Here is a 19,939-nt window from a genome sequence, read left to right as displayed (position 1 = left end):
CGAAGGGTTCACGTTGCAAACGCTGGCTTGATGTGGGAGAGGATGCGGTGCAAGCTGGGAGCCTGCTGCTAAAGAGAAGCGGGTTAAACGCTGGATTTAACTCCCTCCCTCCCTTGCTCTGAGGTCTCTGTGCTCCTCCCTGGGGCTGGGGGAGAGGATTTCCCAGTCTGCACAGCAGCCAGGACCGCTTGCCTTGGGATTTACTCGCCACTGACAAAACCCAAGGGCTGGCCCAGAGCTTTGGGGTGGTTTTTGCAGGGGACAGGGACCCATTTGGCAGCGGCTCACCTTGCAGAGCCAGTTTTTGAATAGGCTGGAAGACCGTGGCTCGCTCCGTGGTTACATCTTTGAAGTCTTGTTGGCTGGCGTCACTTGCCTGCTGGGGAAGACTGCCTGTTCCCAAAAATGGTGCATGTTCCAACTGGTGCTGCATTAAAATACAAGATGCGAGGGCGTGGTGGCGGTTACAACAGCCGTTTATCCACCAAAGTCTCCCACGTGTCAGCTGAACGGTCACTGCAGGCAACTGCTCCTTGAGTATCTTGACTTAATCCCTCAACCTCCCCCCAAAACAAGCGCTTGGGTTGCTCAAGAGATGAGAAATGTCACATCTGCTTGTTCAAGGAGATACCTTCCAGCCTCCCCAGCCAGGGGTGAGCCAGAGCTTCTCAGGAACCATGGTTCGGTTCTCCTCAGCGGTTGAACGAGCTGTCCCATCAGCTTGGGATGCGGTGGACTGTGGCAGGTCACCGTCCGGACCCGCTGAAGATGCAACCGGCACGAGGTCTGGCAGAGACAGAGCTGGGCATTAACACCACCATTGTGAAACTGGGTTTGCAAACACTTATTTTGGAGGACGCTTGCTCCGGTTCTGGACTTATTTGGTCACAAAAGACACGGGGCAAGGATACGATGTGTTGCGGGTGAAGAGCGAGCTGCGTGCTACAAGATCATTGCGTAGCTTCCGATGTACCAGACAAATGTGCGCAGCGAAATCAAAGTGTGGGGTGGGTTGGGTGGCAAGCCCAAATTTGGGCTCCGGGGTGCTGTTCTGGCAGCTCCTGCCTGTTTCTCCGTACCTGAAGGCAAAGCGGGGAGGGGAAGAAGTTGCTGCCTGCCTGCCGTTGGCATTTGCTGGCATCCCGTTCTGAAGATCTGACGAGCTCCTGGCCTGTCCTTGCAAGCTGCGAAGCAATCGGTGTATCTCTGGATGTGCTGGAGGGGCAGTCCTAGTGTTGGGCTTCCCGATGAGGTGCCAGAGAGACACAGACCTTCCCCACTGGCTCCCTGCTCCCGCATCTCTTGGAGTTACTCTGTAGATGGGAAGGGACATTGGTCACCTCCGGCTGCGGGGAGCTGAATGTCTGTTTTTAACCTTTGGCTTTCAGAGATCGTCGATGGCAATGCGAAGATGACGCTGGGCATGATCTGGACCATTATCCTCAGATTTGCCATTCAGGACATCTCAGTGGAAGGTAAGGGGCAGAGATACATGCACCATAGGCGGCATCGCATGCCGAATCCGCTCTCCGAATCTGCTGGCAAGGCTGCTCCAGCTGGTTCGTGAGCTGCCATGTCCCTTTGCAGAGACCTCAGCAAAGGAGGGCTTGCTACTGTGGTGTCAGAGGAAGACAGCTCCCTACAAGAATGTCAATGTGCAGAACTTCCACATCAGGTAACCCTCCTTGATGGCCGCCTTGGCTCCAAGATCTGCTCCTTATCCAGGCTGCCTTTCCTGGAGAGGTTTTCCAGGATCGGAGGAAGATGCACAATTCATCTTGGCCCTTCTACTGTAAATTAGTGAACCGAGGAGGGGTGGACAAGAGGGATGTCGGGGGACCCGTGTGTGTGAATTTAAGCCCTGTGCTGGCACAGGGATCTCACTCTCCCCTCCTCTCTTGCAGCTGGAAGGATGGTCTTGCTTTTAATGCCTTGATCCACAGACACAGACCGGAGCTCATCGAATACGACAAACTCAGAAAGGTAAAACTCGGTGGTAGTGCAGTCTCTGCTGCTTTTCTCGACTGAAAACTGAGCTTTGAGCTGGCAGAGAAGCACGGCTGTCCATCCACCCATCTGTTTAACTGCCTCAGCAAGGCATCTGGGCTCCCTGCAGCCCTCTTCATTAGCTCGTCTCCTCTCTCTAGGATGACCCTGTGACGAATCTGAACAACGCCTTTGAAGTGGCGGAGAAGTACCTGGACATCCCCAAGATGCTGGATGCAGAGGGTAAGCTCTCCGGGTGCTTCGAGCTGTAACGTGCTGCCGAAGGGTGATGTTGTCCACGTGCCATAAACATCCGGGTCCTTGATGGAAGATCCACTCCTTCGGGCACCAAGGAAGCATGCCGGCAGCCAGCCTCACTTGGAGCAGGGGAGGGGGGTGGTTTAACGTCAGGGGACCGTATTTAAAACACTCTTCTGCCCATACAGGTATATTTATCTGGCTTTTAAGCGCTGCTTGTTTGTGGATTCCAGCCTAAAGAGGAGCTGGCTCCTAGGCACAGCGTGGAGAGGGAGCCTGGCTTGTGCCATAGGTGGTGAACGTCCCCCCTCAGTCTAACCCTTGTTCACTTGCAGACATTGTCAACACAGCTCGCCCCGATGAGAAAGCCATCATGACCTATGTGTCGAGCTTCTACCATGCCTTTTCTGGGGCTCAGAAGGTACCAGAGGCGGCTGTGTCCATCTTGCTGTAACATTTCCAACTGCAGCATCCTACACTCATGTGACTTCTCTTTCAGATGGCCGTTTTGTCTCTTGTTGATTTGGGAACCAGACCTCAGCTCGTTCACATGGGTTTTAAAAGCCGCTCGGCTTCCCCAAATCTGTCTGTAATGTGATGCTAGCACAGCTGGGCCAAGGGGCTGGCAGAGCACCAGCCCGGCACTAACCTGGGGCAGAAAGGAGCTTCCTGAAGCTGCCTGATGAGTCTTGGGAGCTCAGATACATCTCAAAATGAAGCCTCAGCACTTTGCAAGAGGCTGAGCTATTAAGCAGGGGAAGCACAGTGGCAAAAATAACCCCGTCAGCCAGCTCTGGTTTGGATCCCAGGTCCCAGCAAGCGCTTGTTCCCCTCTGCCGCATGCCTGAGGGAGGTTGAAGATTGCCGTGCTGCTTCTTCACCCTCTCTCCTCCCTTTCTCTCTGCGCAGATATTGTAGGCACTCTCAGGCCCGATGAGAAGGCCATCATGACATATGTTTCCTGCTTCTACCACGCTTTCTCGGGTGCTCAGAAGGTGAGCTTTGCCAGGTGGAGCTGCATGCTTGGGTCAAGCCACTACTAACATCGGACCTTCGGTCTCCTGAGGGTTGTTGCACTGCTGCACGGCTTCTGGAAGCATAAAAACGGGGCTGGCTTTAGCTCCGCTTCACTCGGGAAAAGGGCAAAGCATAAGCTCCTGTCTGGGAGGAGAGCTGGGCTGGCTCCTGCGCTGGAGAAGTCTTTCCAGGCTTAGTGTAGATGGGCTTTTGTCACCGTATGGGGCAGGAGGTAACCTGGGTAAACCGAGAAGAGCCCAAGTCCTGGTTTGCACTGTGACCCGGGTTTCTGATGCATCTCTTCAGCACAATCCGGGCTTGCGAGAGCTCAAGGCAATGTCTTAAATCAGCTTTACCCAAGGGCTTGGGGAGGGGGGGCTGGTGTTCCCGCCAGCCCAGTCTGAGACCTTCATTAGGGAGACTCATTAGACCAGTGCTCAGAGCCAGGCATGAAATCCATCATCCTGTCAGGGTGCTGCCTGTCACCGTGGGATGCCTGGGGAGGACTCCTGACCTATCTCCCCACTCAGCACCATCGCTCAGCTGCCCTTTCCTTTCCTTCCTAAACACCTCATGTTAGACCCAAAGGGGGGTGGCTCGCAGTGTGGTGGGTGCATTTTGAGACATTGCTGTTTCGGGTGGATCAGCAATTACTATTTTGTGCTAATCGGAGGGATTCAGGAAGTGAGTGAGCCTTTCAGACAGCTGGTGGCTGAGAAAGCTGTTGGCATGCAAAGAGCTGGGGCTGAGCCTCAGCTTGTGTGGGAGCAATCCAGGTCTTGATCCACACAGCTGAATTGTGGTCAGAGCCCCCCCGAGTGTGGCCAGCACCGAGCTCTCGACGGCTGCCCCACAGCATAGGCTGTTGCTGCTGCCCCCAAAGGGGGTAAACCCAAAAGGCAGAGACCCTGTCTCTGCATGGCTCCACCACCAACAGCTGCTCTGCAGGCACTGGCATCACAGGTTTTACACTGGCTGGAGGTCCTGCACAGCTGTGGGATGGTTAATGAAGGTTGGGGTTAACTTACTAGCTGCATGAACCCCCCTGCAAATCCCAACCTGGCTGGTGGTTTTTATTCTTGCTGGTCTGCTCCTGGCCGGCATGCCCTCCTCATCAGCTGGCCTCGATTAGCTGCGGGAACATGTGCTGTTTTCTTCTGCGCTGTGCTGGGAGACGGCAGCGCCTGGCTTCAGTGGGGAGCATGGCTAATGTGGTTAAGCCGCACCCAGGGCAGCAGGAGGAGCAGCCCGGCACTGTATCCCATCTCCCTCCTGGCTTTTCCTTGGGTTTTGGACTTCTGATGCCTAGCTTTTCTCTTTTTATTTATTTATTTTTACTTTTCCCCTGTGGCGACTTGTTTTTCCTCTTCCCCATCCTTCTGTAGACCCTCTCCACTATTTCTGTTGATGTCTGGCTTTCAACTCCTCTTCTTGGACTCTTTCTGTGCTGCCTACCAAGGTACTTGATCCCCCAGGCTTATCTTTTCTGCCTCCTCCTCACCCTCCCACCCAGTGTAGAGAGGATCTGCCTTCATGGAAGAGCAGAAGACCGAAGGATGGTGCTTAGAGATGGGTAACAAACAAACAAACAAACAAAAAAGAGGAGCAGCCTGGGTGTGATGGGCTTTTCTCCTGCTCTGTGGAAAGCAGCGCCAGACCCTGGCAGGGCAGTGCGCCTCCGGATAGAGAGCAGGGAAGGAAAAACACCGGGGCAGCGTGGGTCTCGCTCGTGATAGTGGCATGCTCGGCGTGGCCACGGGCTTTGAGGCTCCGGCACTCGAAACTCAAGTTTGCCTTGTCTGTGAAGCCGTTAGTAAGGTTTGACCTGTGATGCTCGTGTGGAGGTAGCAATGCTGGAGCTGCGCTGGAAGTTGCCCGTGATGGTTTTGGGGAGCTCGGCTTTCCGCAGCCTCAAAGCCAGGCTGCGTCTCCCCTGCACGGTGCTCAGAGATCCTCTGCGCCCAGCCGGGCTGCCGGAGGGGGATGCTCTGCAGCTCCCAAATCCCCCAGGCCAATCAGAGCACTGCTCCAGCAGAATGCGTCCGGTTGGGATGGGGATGTGTGGGTTGGGGCACAGCAGCCTTCTGCAGCTCTGAATCCCTCCTCGTGCTGCTCTTCCCCTCCAGGCCGAGACTGCGGCAAACCGCATTTGCAAAGTGCTGGCCGTCAACCAGGAGAACGAGCACCTGATGGAAGATTACGAGAAACTCGCTTCTGACGTAAGCCACCCGGCTGCCCCATCACCAGCGGGGTTGGAGGGACCCGTGCCCCCTAAAACTGGCCTCCCTCTGCTGTTCTCCACCCCTGCCCATCATATCCCATTCCACCACCCCCCCCCCAGCTGCTGGAGTGGATCAAGCGTACCATCCCTTGGCTGGAGGATCGCAGCCCGCAGAAGACCATACAGGAGATGCAGCAGAAGCTGGAAGACTTCCGTGACTACCGGCGCGTCCACAAGCCCCCCAAAGTGCAGGAGAAATGCCAGCTGGAGATCAACTTCAACACCCTGCAGACGAAGCTCCGGCTGAGCAACAGGCCTGCTTTCATGCCCTCCGAGGGGAAGATGGTCTCGGTGAGCAGCTCCTGGAGCATCCTGCACTGGCGGGGGGAGTAGAGCTGGGAGACCCAGGGGTGATGAGGTGGGAGGGGGGGTCCACCTGTTCTGAATGCTGCAGTTGAGAGCGTGGAAGCTGGACCTGCTCTCCTGTGCTCCCAGAGGGGTTTTGGGGATGGATTTCTCTTCAGCTTCTCCCAAAACCTGCACTGATGTAAGATGGGGCTCCCAAAGTGGTCAGAACAGCTTCGGAGGGGCATGTGCCTCTGCTGCCATCACCGTGGGGAGGAGGGGACCCAGCTGCCAGCGGTGGTGACAATGAGGAGGTGGGGGAAGAACGGTCATACCCACCCTGACAGACCCCTGAGCCTGAGGCCCCTCTGCCTTGTCCCCAGGACATCAATAACAGCTGGCAGCACTTGGAACAAGCCGAGAAGGGCTACGAGGAATGGCTGCTGAACGAGATCAGGCGGCTGGAGCGGCTTGACCACCTGGCCGAGAAGTTCAGGCAGAAGGCGTCCATCCACGAGGCCTGGACCGAAGGTAGCGGGTTGGGGGGGCACTTTTCAGTGGTGGAGGGACGGGGAGGTTTTGCGTCCATTGCAGGCGGGTCACCCTGAGAGCAACAAAGCCCTTGGAAAGTGCCTCGACCCTTTTAAAATCCACAAGCCACCCCGCTCCTCTGGGAGCAGGAGGGACCGTCCATGCTGTAGACCACAGCAGCGGGGCCAACATGGTGGCAAGCTGCTGGTGTGAGTGACCAGGGTCCCTGTCCCCTGCCCCTGCTCTAAGAGCAGCATGTCTCAGAGATGCTCTTTGTTATTTCAGGGTTTCTGGATACATATCAGCTTAGGCAGGGGGGGAAAGCTGTTTGGGGTCCGCCTCAGTGCCTCTCCCAGTGCATTCGGAGGGGGAAAAAGTGTCAGCCCCACCGGGGAGGTGACAGCCCTCGCTCCTCTGTCCTTAGGCAAGGAGGCCATGCTGAAGCAGAAGGACTACGAAACTGCCACCCTGTCAGACATCAAAGCACTCATCAGGAAGCATGAAGCCTTCGAGAGTGACCTGGCGGCACATCAGGACCGCGTGGAGCAGATTGCAGCAATCGCGCAGGAACTCAAGTATGTCTCCACGCCCTCAGGGACCCTGGGACACCCTGAGCTTTGGCCCTTTTTTCCTCTGCTCTCTGCAAAACCTTTTGTACCGGGGGTCTTGCGGCAAAACCCGGACTGCAGCTCACCTTCGAGCACTGCGCTGGTGGCTGCCTTCTCTGCACAGTGCCCCTATTGTTCTGCCCGTCCCTTCCCCCTCCTGTTTTCTCCGCTGCTAGAATACGGTTATTGTAAAGCAGCCTGGCTCTTTTTTTTTTTCTTTTCCCCAGTCAGATAAACTTGCACACAATTAGTACACTGAAAGCCAAAGGCAGGGCCAAGCCATGAATGGAGCCCTTATTCCAGTGGCCCAAGTCACCGACAACAGGGACACACAGCTGGGGAGCATGGAAAATGCCACAGCAAGGAGCGAGGCAGAGGCTGAGGAGCCGCAGTGGCTCAGGCAGGAGCCGGTCTTGTGCATGCTGGGCTTTTAATGAGCCCTGGCGTTGCCAGAGCTCACCCTGCTCACCGCCTCGGCGGGGGCTCCGAAAGCCGCTGGAAGGGCCGCTCGTAGCCGAGCGTGTCCCTGCATCAGGATGTGGCCAGCCATGATGTGGGGGGGCTTAGCCTGTCCCAAAGTGGCTCTCATGGTCCCTTCCAGCCCCAAACTCTGTGGCCCCCCCCCCCCCCCCCGCTGCGTTTCTTCCCCCTGCTAAAGTGAGCTAGATTACTACGACTCGCCCAGCGTGAACGCTCGGTGCCAGAAGATCTGCGACCAGTGGGATGTTCTGGGCTCCTTGACCCACAGCAGGAGAGAGGCTCTTGAGGTAAGCACAACCTGTCTCCTTGCTGGCTCCCTGCCCCAGATGGGGACAGAGGGGACAAGGCCACCATGGTGGGAGGGGTTTCTTCCGCTCCTATCTCCTCCTGGCCATGTGCAGAAAACAGAGAAGCAGCTGGAAATGATCGACGAGCTGCACCTGGAGTATGCGAAGAGAGCGGCCCCGTTCAACAACTGGATGGAGAGTGCCATGGAAGACCTTCAGGACATGTTCATCGTCCACACCATTGAGGAGATCGAGGTAGGAGGCCGTGGGAGGAGAGGTGCGAAGGCTCTGTAGCCTTCAGCTTTCTGCAGAGACATTTGCCTCCTGTTTTGAGATGGCTGCTTGGCCATTTCTTGTGCGAGCTCTGGAGTCTGCAAGATCCAGGGAGCTTCTCTTGGGGGGGGGGGGAGGATGAGCTAGTATAAAATCACTCTCACAGCGGCTCCCCAAACCTGGCCCCAGGCTCTAACCTGGATCCCATCTCCCACAGGGACTCATTGCTGCTCACGACCAGTTCAAGTCCACCCTGCCCGATGCCGACAAGGAGCGCGAGGCCATCCTGGGCATCCAGAGGGAAGCACAGCGGATCGCGGACTTCAACAGCATCAAGCTCTCTGGGAACAACCCCTACACCTCTGTCACCCCGCAGATCATCAACTCCAAGTGGGAACGGGTAAGTGCCTCCTCCAGCATCAGCACCATGTGTAGCCAAAGCACCAGCAAGGCTGTCTGTTGGTATGCCAGCAAATAATAATGAAGGCTGTGAGGCTGTAGCTCCTGCTCCCTCTGCAGCCAGATGCTCCACAAGCTCCTTCCCCTTGTGCCTGGAGTACCGTGGGTTTTCATGGCTGTGCCTTTCTGTAGCTGCCTTTCTGAAATACCTCGATCCCCACAGCCCTGGCAAAGGTTTGTCCCTGCTGCCACGTGCGCCCACGGCTCTTCCAGCACCATCCCCTTCTCCTCGCAGGTCCAACAGCTGGTACCAAAGAGGGACCATGCCTTGCTCGACGAGCAGAGCAAGCAGCAATCCAATGAGCATTTACGTCGGCAGTTCGCCAGCCAGGCCAACATCGTGGGGCCCTGGATCCAGACCAAGATGGAGGTGAGGGCTTGGCCGGCGCTGGAGGGGTGGCTGGCAGCCGTTATGCCGGCGGCTGGTGGGCTCCGCTGGAGCCGGAGTGCCATCTGCCGTCCAGATGTCTGGGGAAGGTAGAGCTGCAGCCCTGGAACCTCCCTTCGGAGCAAGAGCTGCCCTGTGTCTGCATTGCCCCATCTCCAAAAAAGGACGGAAAGTGATGAATCCGTTGATAAGATCAGCCCGGTGCACCCCGAGGCTCATGCTTAGGCTTGCTAGCAGCTGTCAGCCCCCCACGTCAGCCATGGATGGATGGGTTGGTTCAGAGCTTGTGACATTGCTCCTGGCATGCCCAATCCTGACCTGGCCCTGCTGGGGTTGTTTTCCCCAGGAGATCGGACGTATCTCCATCGAGATGAATGGCACGCTGGAGGACCAGCTCAACCACCTCAAGCAATATGAGCAGAGCATCGTGGACTACAAACCCAACATCGACCTGCTGGAGCAGCAGCACCAGCTCATTCAGGAGGCGCTGATCTTCGACAACAAGCACACCAACTATACCATGGAGGTGGGTGACCTTCGCCCACCCAGACTTGAGGATGGTGAAGGGAGAGCTTTGAGCCTTCCTTGTAGAGCTGAGCCAGGCTTCAGCTCTCTCCCCCTGGTGCGCCCAGAGGGTTCAGTGACACCCAAAGGTGCCCTCTCCCTTCTAGTTGGAGCCTTGCAAAGCCTGGGCTTGAGTCAGGGTGCTGGGGTGGCACCAGTAGCTGCTTCCCATCCAGTGACTCCTGCTTCCCTGACCGCAAGAGTCACCATCAAATGGTGGCACGCCTCAACTCGACAAGCTGGATTGTCCCTTCCCCGAGACCCTCACCTCTCCTCTTGCCCTCCAGCACATCCGCGTGGGCTGGGAGCAGCTCCTCACCACCATCGCCCGCACCATCAATGAGGTGGAGAACCAAATCCTCACCCGTGACGCCAAGGGCATCAGCCAGGAGCAGATGCAGGAGTTCAGGGCTTCCTTCAACCACTTCGACAAGGTACCGGGGCACCTCGAGCGTGCCAGGGTGGTGCTGTCGAAACCTGCCTTTGCGTCTCAGCTGTCAGCTTCCCCTTGGGGTGGGGGGTGCAGAGGGAGCTGATGCGCTGGCCCTCATCATGTCCCCACACACACAAAGCTGCTGCTGCTCTTTCAGAGGAGCAAGACCCATGGGATTATTTTCTCCCCCGGTGCCAGGATGCAGCCCTGGGATGTGGTGGGGGTGGCAGAGCCCTGCTTTCAGCCTCCTCTATGCAGCAAAGCCAGCGTGCCTTCCACTAACGGTGTGTCTTTCCCCCCTCCTGCCGCACCCCCGGTGCATGTCTCCGGCCCCCCCGTTCCCCCCCCTCGCCCTCGACGGCCGGCATGGCTTCCCCCCATGCTGCGGTGCAGGACCACAGCGGTGCCCTGGGACCAGAAGAGTTCAAAGCCTGCCTCATCAGCTTGGGATACGACGTGGAGAATGACCGACAGGTACCCAGCCTCACCGCCCCGTGGCTGCAGATGCCATTAACCTCTCTCCTTTCTCTCTTCCTCCCCATCCCGTGGTCTTCCTCCCCATCCCGTGGTCTTCCTCCCCTTCCACGCTCCTCCGCTTGCGTCCGTGCTGGATTTCCCCCTGTGACTTTCCTCCCCTGTTGACTACTGAAATGCCTCCTTTGACTGAATCTCTGCCTCTCTCTCCTCCCTTCCTCCCTGCCCTCCTGGGTTTTCCTTCCTCTTCCTCTCTGTCTCTGCATGTGCTCTCCGTCTCTGCCCTCTGCGGCCGTCTCTCTCTCCTCTTCCTCCTCTTCACCCTCTCGGAGTAGAAGTGCACAGGAAGCATGGACACCGATGACTTCCAAGCTCTCCTTATCTCCACGGGATACAGCCTGGTATGCTATCTGCTATTTCCCCCCCTTTTTTTCCCCACTTTTTTCCCTTTCTGATCTTCTTTTCATCGCCTGAGAACCTCCAGGGCTGCCGCTCACTGCAGGGTGGGTGAGAGAGGGCTGGGGGCAGGAGGGGATGGTGCCGAAAGCCAGGAATGACACCAGATGCTTTGTTTGTGCCGTGGCAATCCCTGATGACTCGGGAGATTCCCTTCCTGTGCAGCTGTAGATGGCAGAGGGGTCTCATGGTGGGCTCAAGCCAGGTCTGGCAGCCATCTCCGAACACCAGAGAGCCCAGCAAAGGTCCGATGTGCCCTCTCACCACGGTCCCCCTCCCACTAGGGTGATGCCGAATTCAACCGGATAATGAGTGTCGTCGATCCCAACAACAGCGGGATCGTCACCTTCCAAGCTTTCATCGACTTCATGTCCCGGGAGACCACTGACACGGACACGGCTGACCAAGTCATTGCCTCCTTCAAAGTCCTGGCTGGGGACAAGGTGAGGCATGGTGGGGCGGCTGGCGACGGGGATTGTGCCTGTGGTCTGTGGATGCTCATCTCTTCCCCCCCCCCCCCCCCACCCCAGAACTACATCACTGCCGAGGAGCTGCTGCGAGAGCTGCCCCCTGACCAGGCAGAGTACTGCATCGCCCGCATGGCTCCTTACCAGGGCCCCGACGCCGTCCCCGGAGCCCTGGACTACAAGTCCTTCTCCACGGCACTCTACGGCGAGAGCGACCTCTGAGCCTGGCCGCCACGGCGGCAGCAGCACTGGTGGCACCAAGCGCTGGCGCTTCCTGGCAGGAGCCAAGCCCCCGTTTGTTTTTTTTCCATGCTCTGCATCCACACACACACCAACACCAGCTGTTCCCTCCGTCTGCAGGGTCTCCCCAGGGAGGGGATCACAGAAAAAGACACAGCTGCCCCACCATCTGGTTATTGTGTATTATACTGACCACATACCTATGCAATGATTTATTTTGGGGGTTTTTGTTCAGTTTTTTTTTTCACTTTGCTCTGCAGGGAGGGTAGGCTGCAAGCTGGCAGGGAAGGAGGGGTTCTCACCTTTTAGTTGCTTTGGGTTTCTTGGCAGGGGAGCAGTGAGCCTTGGCAGCTCTGGCTCAGATGTTTGTTTTTTTAATATAAACCCCTTCTATTTTTTCAACTGATGGAACAGGACAGCCGCTGGCATGTTCAAAGGGAGCCCCTCCTCCTGCCCTGCCTCTGCCCTCTTTAATTTATGCCTCTCCATAGCAGAAAATCTGAACAGGGTCTTTGCGGAACTGGCATTGGCCCCTCTGCTCCAGCTTGGGGGGGGGGGGGAAGTCTCGCCCCAGCGCAGCCCCCTCCCCAGCACATCCCTCCAACCTTGGAGCAGGTTTTTCTGAAGACCGAAAATCTAAAAAAAAAAAAAAAGAAAAAGAAAAAGAAAAAACCAAAAAGCCTGATTTTTAAAAATTTAAATGAAAGCCAGAAGGTTCCTATTTACTTTATTAACTTACGGATTTATTATATAAATATATATTCACCTAGCAGCATATATTACTGGTTTTCTTTGGCATGTAATTAAAATATTGCTGATAACTGTTAATGATGGAGACCATACCCTTCCTCACTGCTGTCATCCCTCCTGTCCTGGGCTGGGGGAGCGCAGGGCCCCCCCCCCATGGCTGGGACACCCCCCCAGGGCCGCCACTGGCTTCACCCACCTCTGCTCCAGTCTGTTTGGAGGATCCTGGGGCACAGGACAATAAAAGGTGTCAGATTTTTAAGGGCAATGAGATGCATCTTTCTCCTTCTGGATGGCTCTGCCAGGGGGGAGTATGAGGCAGGGGCTGTCTGGCCCTAAAATCCCAGGAATTTGGCTCAAAAGCCCTTAGGAAGCAGAACCCTCCTGGAAAGGTTTCTGTCCTGGTTTTGTTTTTTTTTTTTGCAGATTATGGCTGAAATGGAGCAAAAAGCCCTGGCCAGCAGGTCTGGAGGGGTGGGAGCTGCTGCCACATCCTGGCTCTGCCCCATAACTTCTAGGAGTCCCGGTCCCCCAGCCAGCTGCCCTTGGGGCAGGTGCTGGGGCAGCTCATGGTCACCATCATCCCATGTTCCCCCTGCAAGGAGTGGCTGTCATGGGGATGGGACTGTGGGGCTGGGATGGGGACAGGTCCTTAGGGGTGGGGACAGGACTGTGGGGTTAGGACCATGGGGACAGGTTTAGGGGGTCATCATGGGGGACCATGGGGCTGGGGGGGGACGGACACCGGGACACACAGGACCATGGGGCTCAGCACTGCAGGAAGGTGATTGAAAGGTGACTGGGGCTGGGACAACACCTGTCCTCCTGCCCTGTGGGTCTTCATGCAACATGAACCCTTATGCAACTTCCATCCATGTGCGATGCTCACCCTCCTGCAACACAACCCCCTCATGCAATTGATTCCCCCTCCTGCTCGTGCAGCACCCACCCAGATGTGACACCCACGCTTGTGCGTGCCCCCCCTCCCGTGTACTCACGTCAAAGTAGCAGCTGCGCTGGAAGGGGTTGTGGGGCAGATCCTGCTCCTCTGCCCTCCAGACACCGACAACCCCCCACACTCCCCAGCAGGCTGTTGAGTACCACCACCCCCTCGCCCAGGTGCAGGTTCAAGTGCAGCAGCATGCCCCCCCAGGACCCGCCCGCAGGTTGATGTGGAACCTGGGGGGGGGGGGGGGTGGGGGTGGTGGTGGTGTGTGTGTCCCTCCCCCCCATTACCTTTCGGCATCGGGGGAAGAATGAAGCCCTTCACTACAATGATTTTCTTGGGGATGAGCCCTCCCCCCGGATGGTGGCCACGAAGGGCACAGGCTACAACGGACAGGAAGGGGGCTGGGATGGGGACAGGACACACACACACACACCCCCCCAACCACCCTGTGTCGTGCGTGTCCCCCAGCCGGGGCTGGCGCGCCCCCCCCCCCCCCCCGGGTGAAGGGTGGCTGTAGAAGAGGGTCAGTGAGGGACAGGGCAGGGGGTCTGGGCTGTGCCCTCCCCCCCCCCCCCCCCCCAGCACTCACCGGCAGGTTGCTATGATGGTAGGGGATGGTCTGCGGCCTGTCGGGGGGGGGGGGCAAAAGACATCTGGGTCCTCTCCAGGGTGACACACCCCCCACCCCCACGACTCACTGGCGTGGTGGGGAGATATATGTATGGTCCCTGTGGAGAGACAGGGCAGAGGTGAGGATGGGGGCAGGAGGGATATGGGGATCGGGGGAGGTGTTGGGGGGGCCAGATCCCCTGATTCCATCCACCCACCCTCCCCCATATACCCCTATAACCATTGTGTGCCCACATATCCACTTTGGGACACCCCCCCCTCATATACCCCCTGCATGCTCATATCTCCCTCTTGGGACCCAATATACTCCCCCTGTATGCCCATATAACACACACACACACACACACACCCGCCCCGGGACCCTGTGTGCCAATATATCCCCTAATGAGACCCAATATACTCTATTTAGGACCCCATATAACATCTTGTGCCCATATTATCCCCTTTGGGACCCCCCCCATATATCCCCTGTGTGCACATATACCCCCACACACACACACTTTGGGGCCCCATATATCACTGTGTGTGACCTTGGAAATCCCATATAGCCCTTTTTGGTACCTCCTGTAACCCCTTGTGTACACATATATCCCCTTTGAGCCCCTCACACACACCCCCATCTGAGCCCTTATATCCCTCTTTCAGACACATATATAATCCCATGTGAACATATAGCCAACTTTGGAATTCCATATATCCCCCTTTGGTACCCCCTATGCCCCATGTGTGTCTATATATATATCCACCATTGGAGCGCTATATAGCCCCCTTTGGGACCTCATGTCCCCATATACCCCTCCTTTGAAACACTATATACCCCTTGTGTGCACATATATCCCCTTTTGGAACATCATATACCTCCCCTTTGGGACTACATATAATTCTTGTGTGACTGTATTGCCCCCTTTGGGGCACCCCCCCCACCCCCACCCCCCATATATCCCCTGTGTGCCCCTGTATCCCCCTTTGGGACCCCATATATCCTCTATGTGTGCACATACGCCCCTCTGGGATTCCATATAACCCCTTGCATGCATGTATATTCCCCCCCCCCTTTGGAACCCCATATCTCTCCTATGTGTGCATGTATCCCCCTCTGAGACCCCATATAGCCCCTGCGTGTATACATGTACCCCCCCCCCCCCCCTTTGGGTCTCTATATACCCCTGCATGCCCATATATCCCTCTCTGGAATGTCCATATACTACTGTGTGTCCATATACTCACCCTTTGGGACCCCCCCCATATACTCCCTACATGCCCATACGTCCCCTTCATCGCCTTTTGAAGCCCAATGTATCCCCTGTGTGCCCATGCAGGTCCCTCTTTGGAACGCCATACCTCTTTGGGACCCCATATCCCTCCATTTGGGACCCTATATACCATCTGTGCCCTTATGTCCTCTTTTGGAACCCCATATATGCCCTGTGAGCCCCTATCTCCCCATTTGGGACCCCTTATATCCCCTTTGGGACCACATATATCCGCCTAGGAACCCCATATATGCTCTGTGAGCCATTATATCGTCCTTCAGGACCTCATATACCCTCTGTATGCACATATATCCCATTTGGAGACCCCATATGCCCCCTGTGAGCCCTTGTATCCCCCTTTAGGACCCCATATATCCCCAGTGAGCCCCTACAGCCCCCTTGAGACCCCCCCAGACCAGCAGAGCCCACCACCCCCCTCCCCCATCCCCGCACCTGGTAGGCGTGGGGGGGGTGATGGTGATGACGATCTCGAATGGGGTCCCAGGCATGAAGGGGTGGAGGTCGTGGCACTGCTCTGGCCCCCACTGCCCCCCTATGGTGGCTGTTCAGCACCACCTGCCCCTCCGTCCCAAATGGGGGTTCAAGTGCAGCACTAGGTCAGCCCCTCCCCTGCCCCACTCACCAGGTTCACATGGAACCTGCAATGGGGGAGGGCACATCCATCCCTGCATCCCCCCTGCTCCCCATCACCAGCAGCCCTCCACCCCCTGCATCCCCCTCACCAGGCTCGCCCCAAACCTGAGAGGACACGCAGCCCCCCCAAACCTGTCACCCATCCCCCAGGCTGTGCCCATGTCCCCTCCATTTCCCCCTGTATCCCTCATCCTCCTCCATTTCCCCCATAACCCTTCCATGTCCACCATATCTCCCCGTGTCCCCCATATCTCCTCCTACCCATGCATCCAAGAGGGTGCACATGCGCATGCAATGGGACAGCAGACACACACACACCCCCCAGGGTCCCTGTATCTGTCAGCGTGAGAGGATATAACACCTTGCATGTAGATGGTCATGCCAGGCCAGAGCCCCCTCCATCACAGAGGCCACGTATAGCAGTGGCTTGGGGTGGTGGGGGGAGCATGAGGTCAGCAGGGTCCCCACCATGTCCCTGGGGGGGATGGGGACAGGACCCCTGGGACCCTGACCCCTAGGTCCCCATACTGGGGGGGGTGACAGGACCTCTAGGGATGATACCAACCAGGTTGTAGGCGGGCTGGTAGCTGGGCACAGGGATGAAGGCCATGGTGACGGTGATGCCGGTGACGATGCCAGGCTGGATGCAGAGCCCACAGGCGCCAGGACTTTTATAGCTCCAAATCTGAGGTAGGGCCCCTTCCCTGCCCCACCTGGACACCTGGGTTCTCACGCCAGCTTGGGGTGGGGGGGGTACAGCCCAGACCCTGGGGCCTCAAACCTGGGGGGGAGGCTGACCCACCCCCCTGGGTGCTTGGGGTTCCCCCATATCCACCCCAGGAGGGCAGGTCCCAGGTGGTGGAGGCAGGGTGGGGTCCAGACTTTGACCCCCCCCAGATGCAAGGTGGGGGGGGATCCTGCCCAAGGCAGCAACACCTCAGACTCTGCCCCATGCCAGGCAGACCCAGGCATATAGGTGTCAGGTGGGGGCAGGAGTGGCCCAGATGTGCTGTGGGGTCCAGGGGGGAACATTGGCCTTGGTCCTCAACCCCCCCTGGCACCCCAGGGTCCCCATCACCGCTCCCAGGGGATATAGGGACCCCCCTCCCAGATCAATGGCAGCCCCCCGGGGTCCCATCCCTCCCCACATTGCCCAAGGATAAGGCAGGACCAGGGGATGTGGGGACAGCCAGGTTTATTATGGGGGGGGCCATGGTGGCCCTACAGCTTGGAGAAGGGGACGTCCTCGGGACCCTTCTTCTCCATCGCTACCTGCACCAACTTGAGGATGTCCTCAGTCTGCAGCATGCTCATGTTCCAGGTGGCTTGGGGATAGGGACAGGGATGGGACAGCCTGGGGGTCTAAGACGTCCCTCAGTGTCCTGGTTTCAGCTGGGATAGAGTTAATTGTCTTCCTAGTAGCTGGTACAGTGCTGTGTTTTGAGTTCAGTATGAGAAGAATGTTGATAACACTGATGTTTTCAGTTGTTGCTCAGTAGTGTTTAGACTATAGTCAAGGATTTTTCAGCTTCTCATGCCCAGCCAGCGAGAAAGCTGGAGGGACACAAGAAGTTGGCTCAGGACACAGCCAGGGCACCTGACCCAAACTGACCAGTGGGGTATTCCATACCATGTGACTTCACATCTAGTATAGGGAGTGGGGGTGGGGAATCACCACTCAGGGACTAGCTGGGCATCGATCGGTGGGTGGTAAGCAATTGCACTGCACATCATTTGTACATTCCCATCCTTTTATTATTGCTGTTGTCATTTTATTAGTGTTATCATTATTAGTTTCTTCTTTTTATGTTCTATTAAACCATTCTTATCTCAACCCACGAGTTTTACTTCTTTTCCCAATTTTCTCCCCCCTCCCACTGGGTGTGGGGGGAGTGAGTGAGTGGCTGCGTGGTGCTTAGTTGCTGGCTGGGGTTAAACCACAACACTCAGGGACAAAGATGGGCACAGGGATGGCAACAGCACGGAGACAGGGAAGTCATCACAGTCAGAGAGGGGGAACAGGGACGATGAGGGAGGGAGTGTCACCTTTTGAGGCCAGGGGTCTCGGTAGGAGGGGAGGGGACTGCTCACCACATAACAGAGGCTCTTGGGGACAGGGTGGTCCCATGAGCAGAGCAGGTTCACCTTGGTGCCCTGCACTGCCACAGGGCTCTGGGCTGCAATGGCGGTGGCCACTTCCAAGGCTCCCTGCAGCAGCATCTCCTTATCAGCAAACACCCAGCTGTGGGCAAGAGAGGGGCTGCCAGTGGGGATGGGCACCCTAAGGGGTGCACTGGGGACAGCCCCAAGGATGGGGTCACCTCCGGGGGGGGGGGGCTGCAGTACCTCACCAAGCTGGAGCTCTGCGCTTCAGGGGCCATCATCTTGTGGGCGGTGAAGGCCAGTTCGTTGACAAGACTGCAGGGGGGTTTGTGGGGTGAGATGGGGTCCCCTTGAAGCCCCCTCCCCTGCCACCAGCCCCCCCAGTGTCCCCCTCCCTGGCATCCCCCCACCCACCTCTGGCTCCCCCTGATCTTTGGGAGATGTTAGAGAGTGCCCACATCAACCACCAGCCTGATGTCCACCTCCTGTAGGCATGGGGACACGCGAGGGGGCACAGGGACGTCCAAGGAAGGAGATGCGGAGGGGTGGGGGGGGGTAGGGGGACAGCCGAGGTGCTCTGGGGACATCTGAGGGGTCCCAGGGACACCCTAGGGTCCCCACCCACCTATCTTCACCAGGTGTCACAGGCAGAGATGAGATCAACACCTGCCAGGAAAAGACCCTGAGCTGGTGGGGGGGACCCCAGCCCAGCCCCCCCCCCCAGCTCACCTGCACCGACACAGGTGCCACGCACGGCTGCGATCACTGGATCACTGGCTTCGGGCACTACAGGAGAAACGGGCATCAGGGAGGTTGGGGAACAGTCTCTCCCCCCCCCCCCCCAATCCATCCATCCACCCACCCTTCTCCAGCACCAAGAAGGTCTCCTGGTACTCGCAGATCTTCCGGCACAGGTTCCAGGCCTTCCTGGCCCTGTCCTCACCCTCCACCATCATGAACTCGCTGCCCATCCTCATCAGGTCAATCCCTGCCCAGGGCCATACCTGGGCCCAGGCCCCCCCCCCCCCCCAAGCCCCCCAGCCAGGGCTGAGACAGCCCTAGGCCTCCTGGTGATGCCAAGATGCCCCTGATCTTCCCTGACTGGGGCACAGGTACCCCCAATCCTCCTTGGCTGGGGTAGATACCCCCAGTTCCACCCAGCTGGTACCAAGATGCTCCCAGTCTCTTCCAGATGGGTCAAGGCACCCCCCCCCCCCATTTCCCCTGATGGGGCTGAAACAACCCCCCAATTCTGAGATTCCCCCCCAAATGAGCCAAAATCCCCAACCCCCCCTCACCAGCCGTGAAACACTTCCCAGCACCTGAGATGACAATAGCGTGACAGGACGAGTCCTGGCCAACGTCCTGGAAGCACTCTACCATCTCCCTGTGGGAATGGGGACAGTGGGGACAGCTGGGGATGGGGCCTGGGGTGCCATGGGGGAGTCCCCAAGTGCCCCCATTACCTCCAGAATGCCATGTTCACAGTGATCCTCTTCTCAGGGTGGTGGAGCTCCACATGCAGGACACAGTCCTGCTCCAACATCACCCACAGCATCTCAAAGCTGTGGCCGGGCAAGCACTGCTCTGCCGCCTCCACCAACATCAGTCAGGCCAGCACCCAAAGTGCTGCAGCACCCAGCCTGTCACTGGGGCACTGGGACCCACTGGGGAGGGACTGGGAGTCCCTGGGGAGGGGCAGGGACCCACTGGGGAAGGAGAGGGAGTACCCAGGGAGGGACTGGGAGTTGTGGGAGAAGAGCTGGGGGCACTGGGACACACTGGGGAAGGACTGGAACCCAATTGAGAAGGGCTGAGGGCCACTGGGGAAGGATTAGGGGGGGAGGCACTAGGATCCACTAAGGAAGGACTAGAAGGCACTCAGGGTACTGGGAAAGGACACCAGCATCCAGAGGGGCCTCAAAGGGGGCACGGGAGGGGTCATGGGGACCCCGGGGGTCAGGGCACACAAAAAGGGGAGACTCGGGGGGGCCGTGAGGTCAACTGAGGGTCAAGGTTAGGCTAGGGGTCATGGGGGGCTCTAGGCCACGCCAGAGGGTCCCCGGGGAGGGGGGGGTGTAGGGTAAGGTTAGGCCAGGGGTCTCGCCCCCCCCCC

At 57.7% G+C, this 19,939-nt stretch overlaps 3 protein-coding genes across 6 annotated transcripts in view; 1 reads left to right on the top strand and 2 right to left on the bottom strand.

Annotated features, from left to right (window-relative positions):
- ACTN4 (actinin alpha 4) overlaps positions 1 to 12,166 on the top strand; it is a 33,704-nt gene extending 21,538 nt beyond the window's left edge. Inside the window, exons 4-22 of one of the 4 annotated variants that reach the window (XM_049793554.1) lie at positions 1,389 to 1,475; positions 1,588 to 1,675; positions 1,905 to 1,983; positions 2,148 to 2,229; positions 3,154 to 3,239; positions 5,388 to 5,480; positions 5,603 to 5,833; positions 6,211 to 6,358; positions 6,783 to 6,933; positions 7,625 to 7,733; positions 7,848 to 7,988; positions 8,224 to 8,406; positions 8,701 to 8,835; positions 9,200 to 9,379; positions 9,705 to 9,851; positions 10,244 to 10,324; positions 10,660 to 10,725; positions 11,065 to 11,223; positions 11,311 to 12,166. In XM_049793554.1, coding sequence (XP_049649511.1) covers positions 1,389 to 1,475; positions 1,588 to 1,675; positions 1,905 to 1,983; positions 2,148 to 2,229; positions 3,154 to 3,239; positions 5,388 to 5,480; positions 5,603 to 5,833; positions 6,211 to 6,358; positions 6,783 to 6,933; positions 7,625 to 7,733; positions 7,848 to 7,988; positions 8,224 to 8,406; positions 8,701 to 8,835; positions 9,200 to 9,379; positions 9,705 to 9,851; positions 10,244 to 10,324; positions 10,660 to 10,725; positions 11,065 to 11,223; positions 11,311 to 11,469 — 2,405 coding nt within the window. In that variant the 3' untranslated portion in view covers positions 11,470 to 12,166. Of the gene's footprint in view, positions 1 to 1,388; positions 1,476 to 1,587; positions 1,676 to 1,904; positions 1,984 to 2,147; positions 2,230 to 2,579; positions 2,666 to 3,153; positions 3,240 to 5,387; positions 5,481 to 5,602; positions 5,834 to 6,210; positions 6,359 to 6,782; positions 6,934 to 7,624; positions 7,734 to 7,847; positions 7,989 to 8,223; positions 8,407 to 8,700; positions 8,836 to 9,199; positions 9,380 to 9,704; positions 9,852 to 10,243; positions 10,325 to 10,659; positions 10,726 to 11,064; positions 11,224 to 11,310 lie in introns of all 4 variants that reach the window. The other 3 variants (XM_049793553.1, XM_049793556.1, XM_049793555.1) reach the window with 3 other exon arrangements.
- Positions 12,167 to 13,020: 854 nt separating this feature from the next.
- LGALS4 (galectin 4) lies at positions 13,021 to 16,330 on the bottom strand. Its single transcript, XM_049794199.1, is given in 11 exon segments — positions 13,021 to 13,313; positions 13,315 to 13,379; positions 13,382 to 13,431; positions 13,491 to 13,537; positions 13,540 to 13,589; positions 13,766 to 13,809; positions 15,520 to 15,697; positions 15,700 to 15,725; positions 16,039 to 16,118; positions 16,120 to 16,146; positions 16,286 to 16,330. Coding segments are annotated over 11 exon segments (834 nt in total). The 3' UTR covers positions 13,021 to 13,091.
- Positions 16,331 to 16,922: 592 nt separating this feature from the next.
- ECH1 (enoyl-CoA hydratase 1) lies at positions 16,923 to 19,429 on the bottom strand. The gene is given in 8 exon segments (XM_049793970.1): positions 16,923 to 17,962; positions 18,067 to 18,138; positions 18,238 to 18,308; positions 18,431 to 18,489; positions 18,553 to 18,600; positions 18,686 to 18,811; positions 19,122 to 19,210; positions 19,290 to 19,429. Coding segments are annotated over 8 exon segments (915 nt in total). The 3' UTR covers positions 16,923 to 17,652.
- Between the last annotated feature and the right edge of the window lie 510 nt (positions 19,430 to 19,939).

The sequence above is a fragment of the Accipiter gentilis genome, chromosome W (genome assembly GCF_929443795.1).
Source record: "Accipiter gentilis chromosome W, bAccGen1.1, whole genome shotgun sequence".
NCBI lineage: Eukaryota > Metazoa > Chordata > Aves > Accipitriformes > Accipitridae > Astur > Astur gentilis.
The sequence above is the reverse complement of the archived record's forward strand: the minus strand, read 5'-3'. Positions and strand labels throughout refer to the sequence as shown.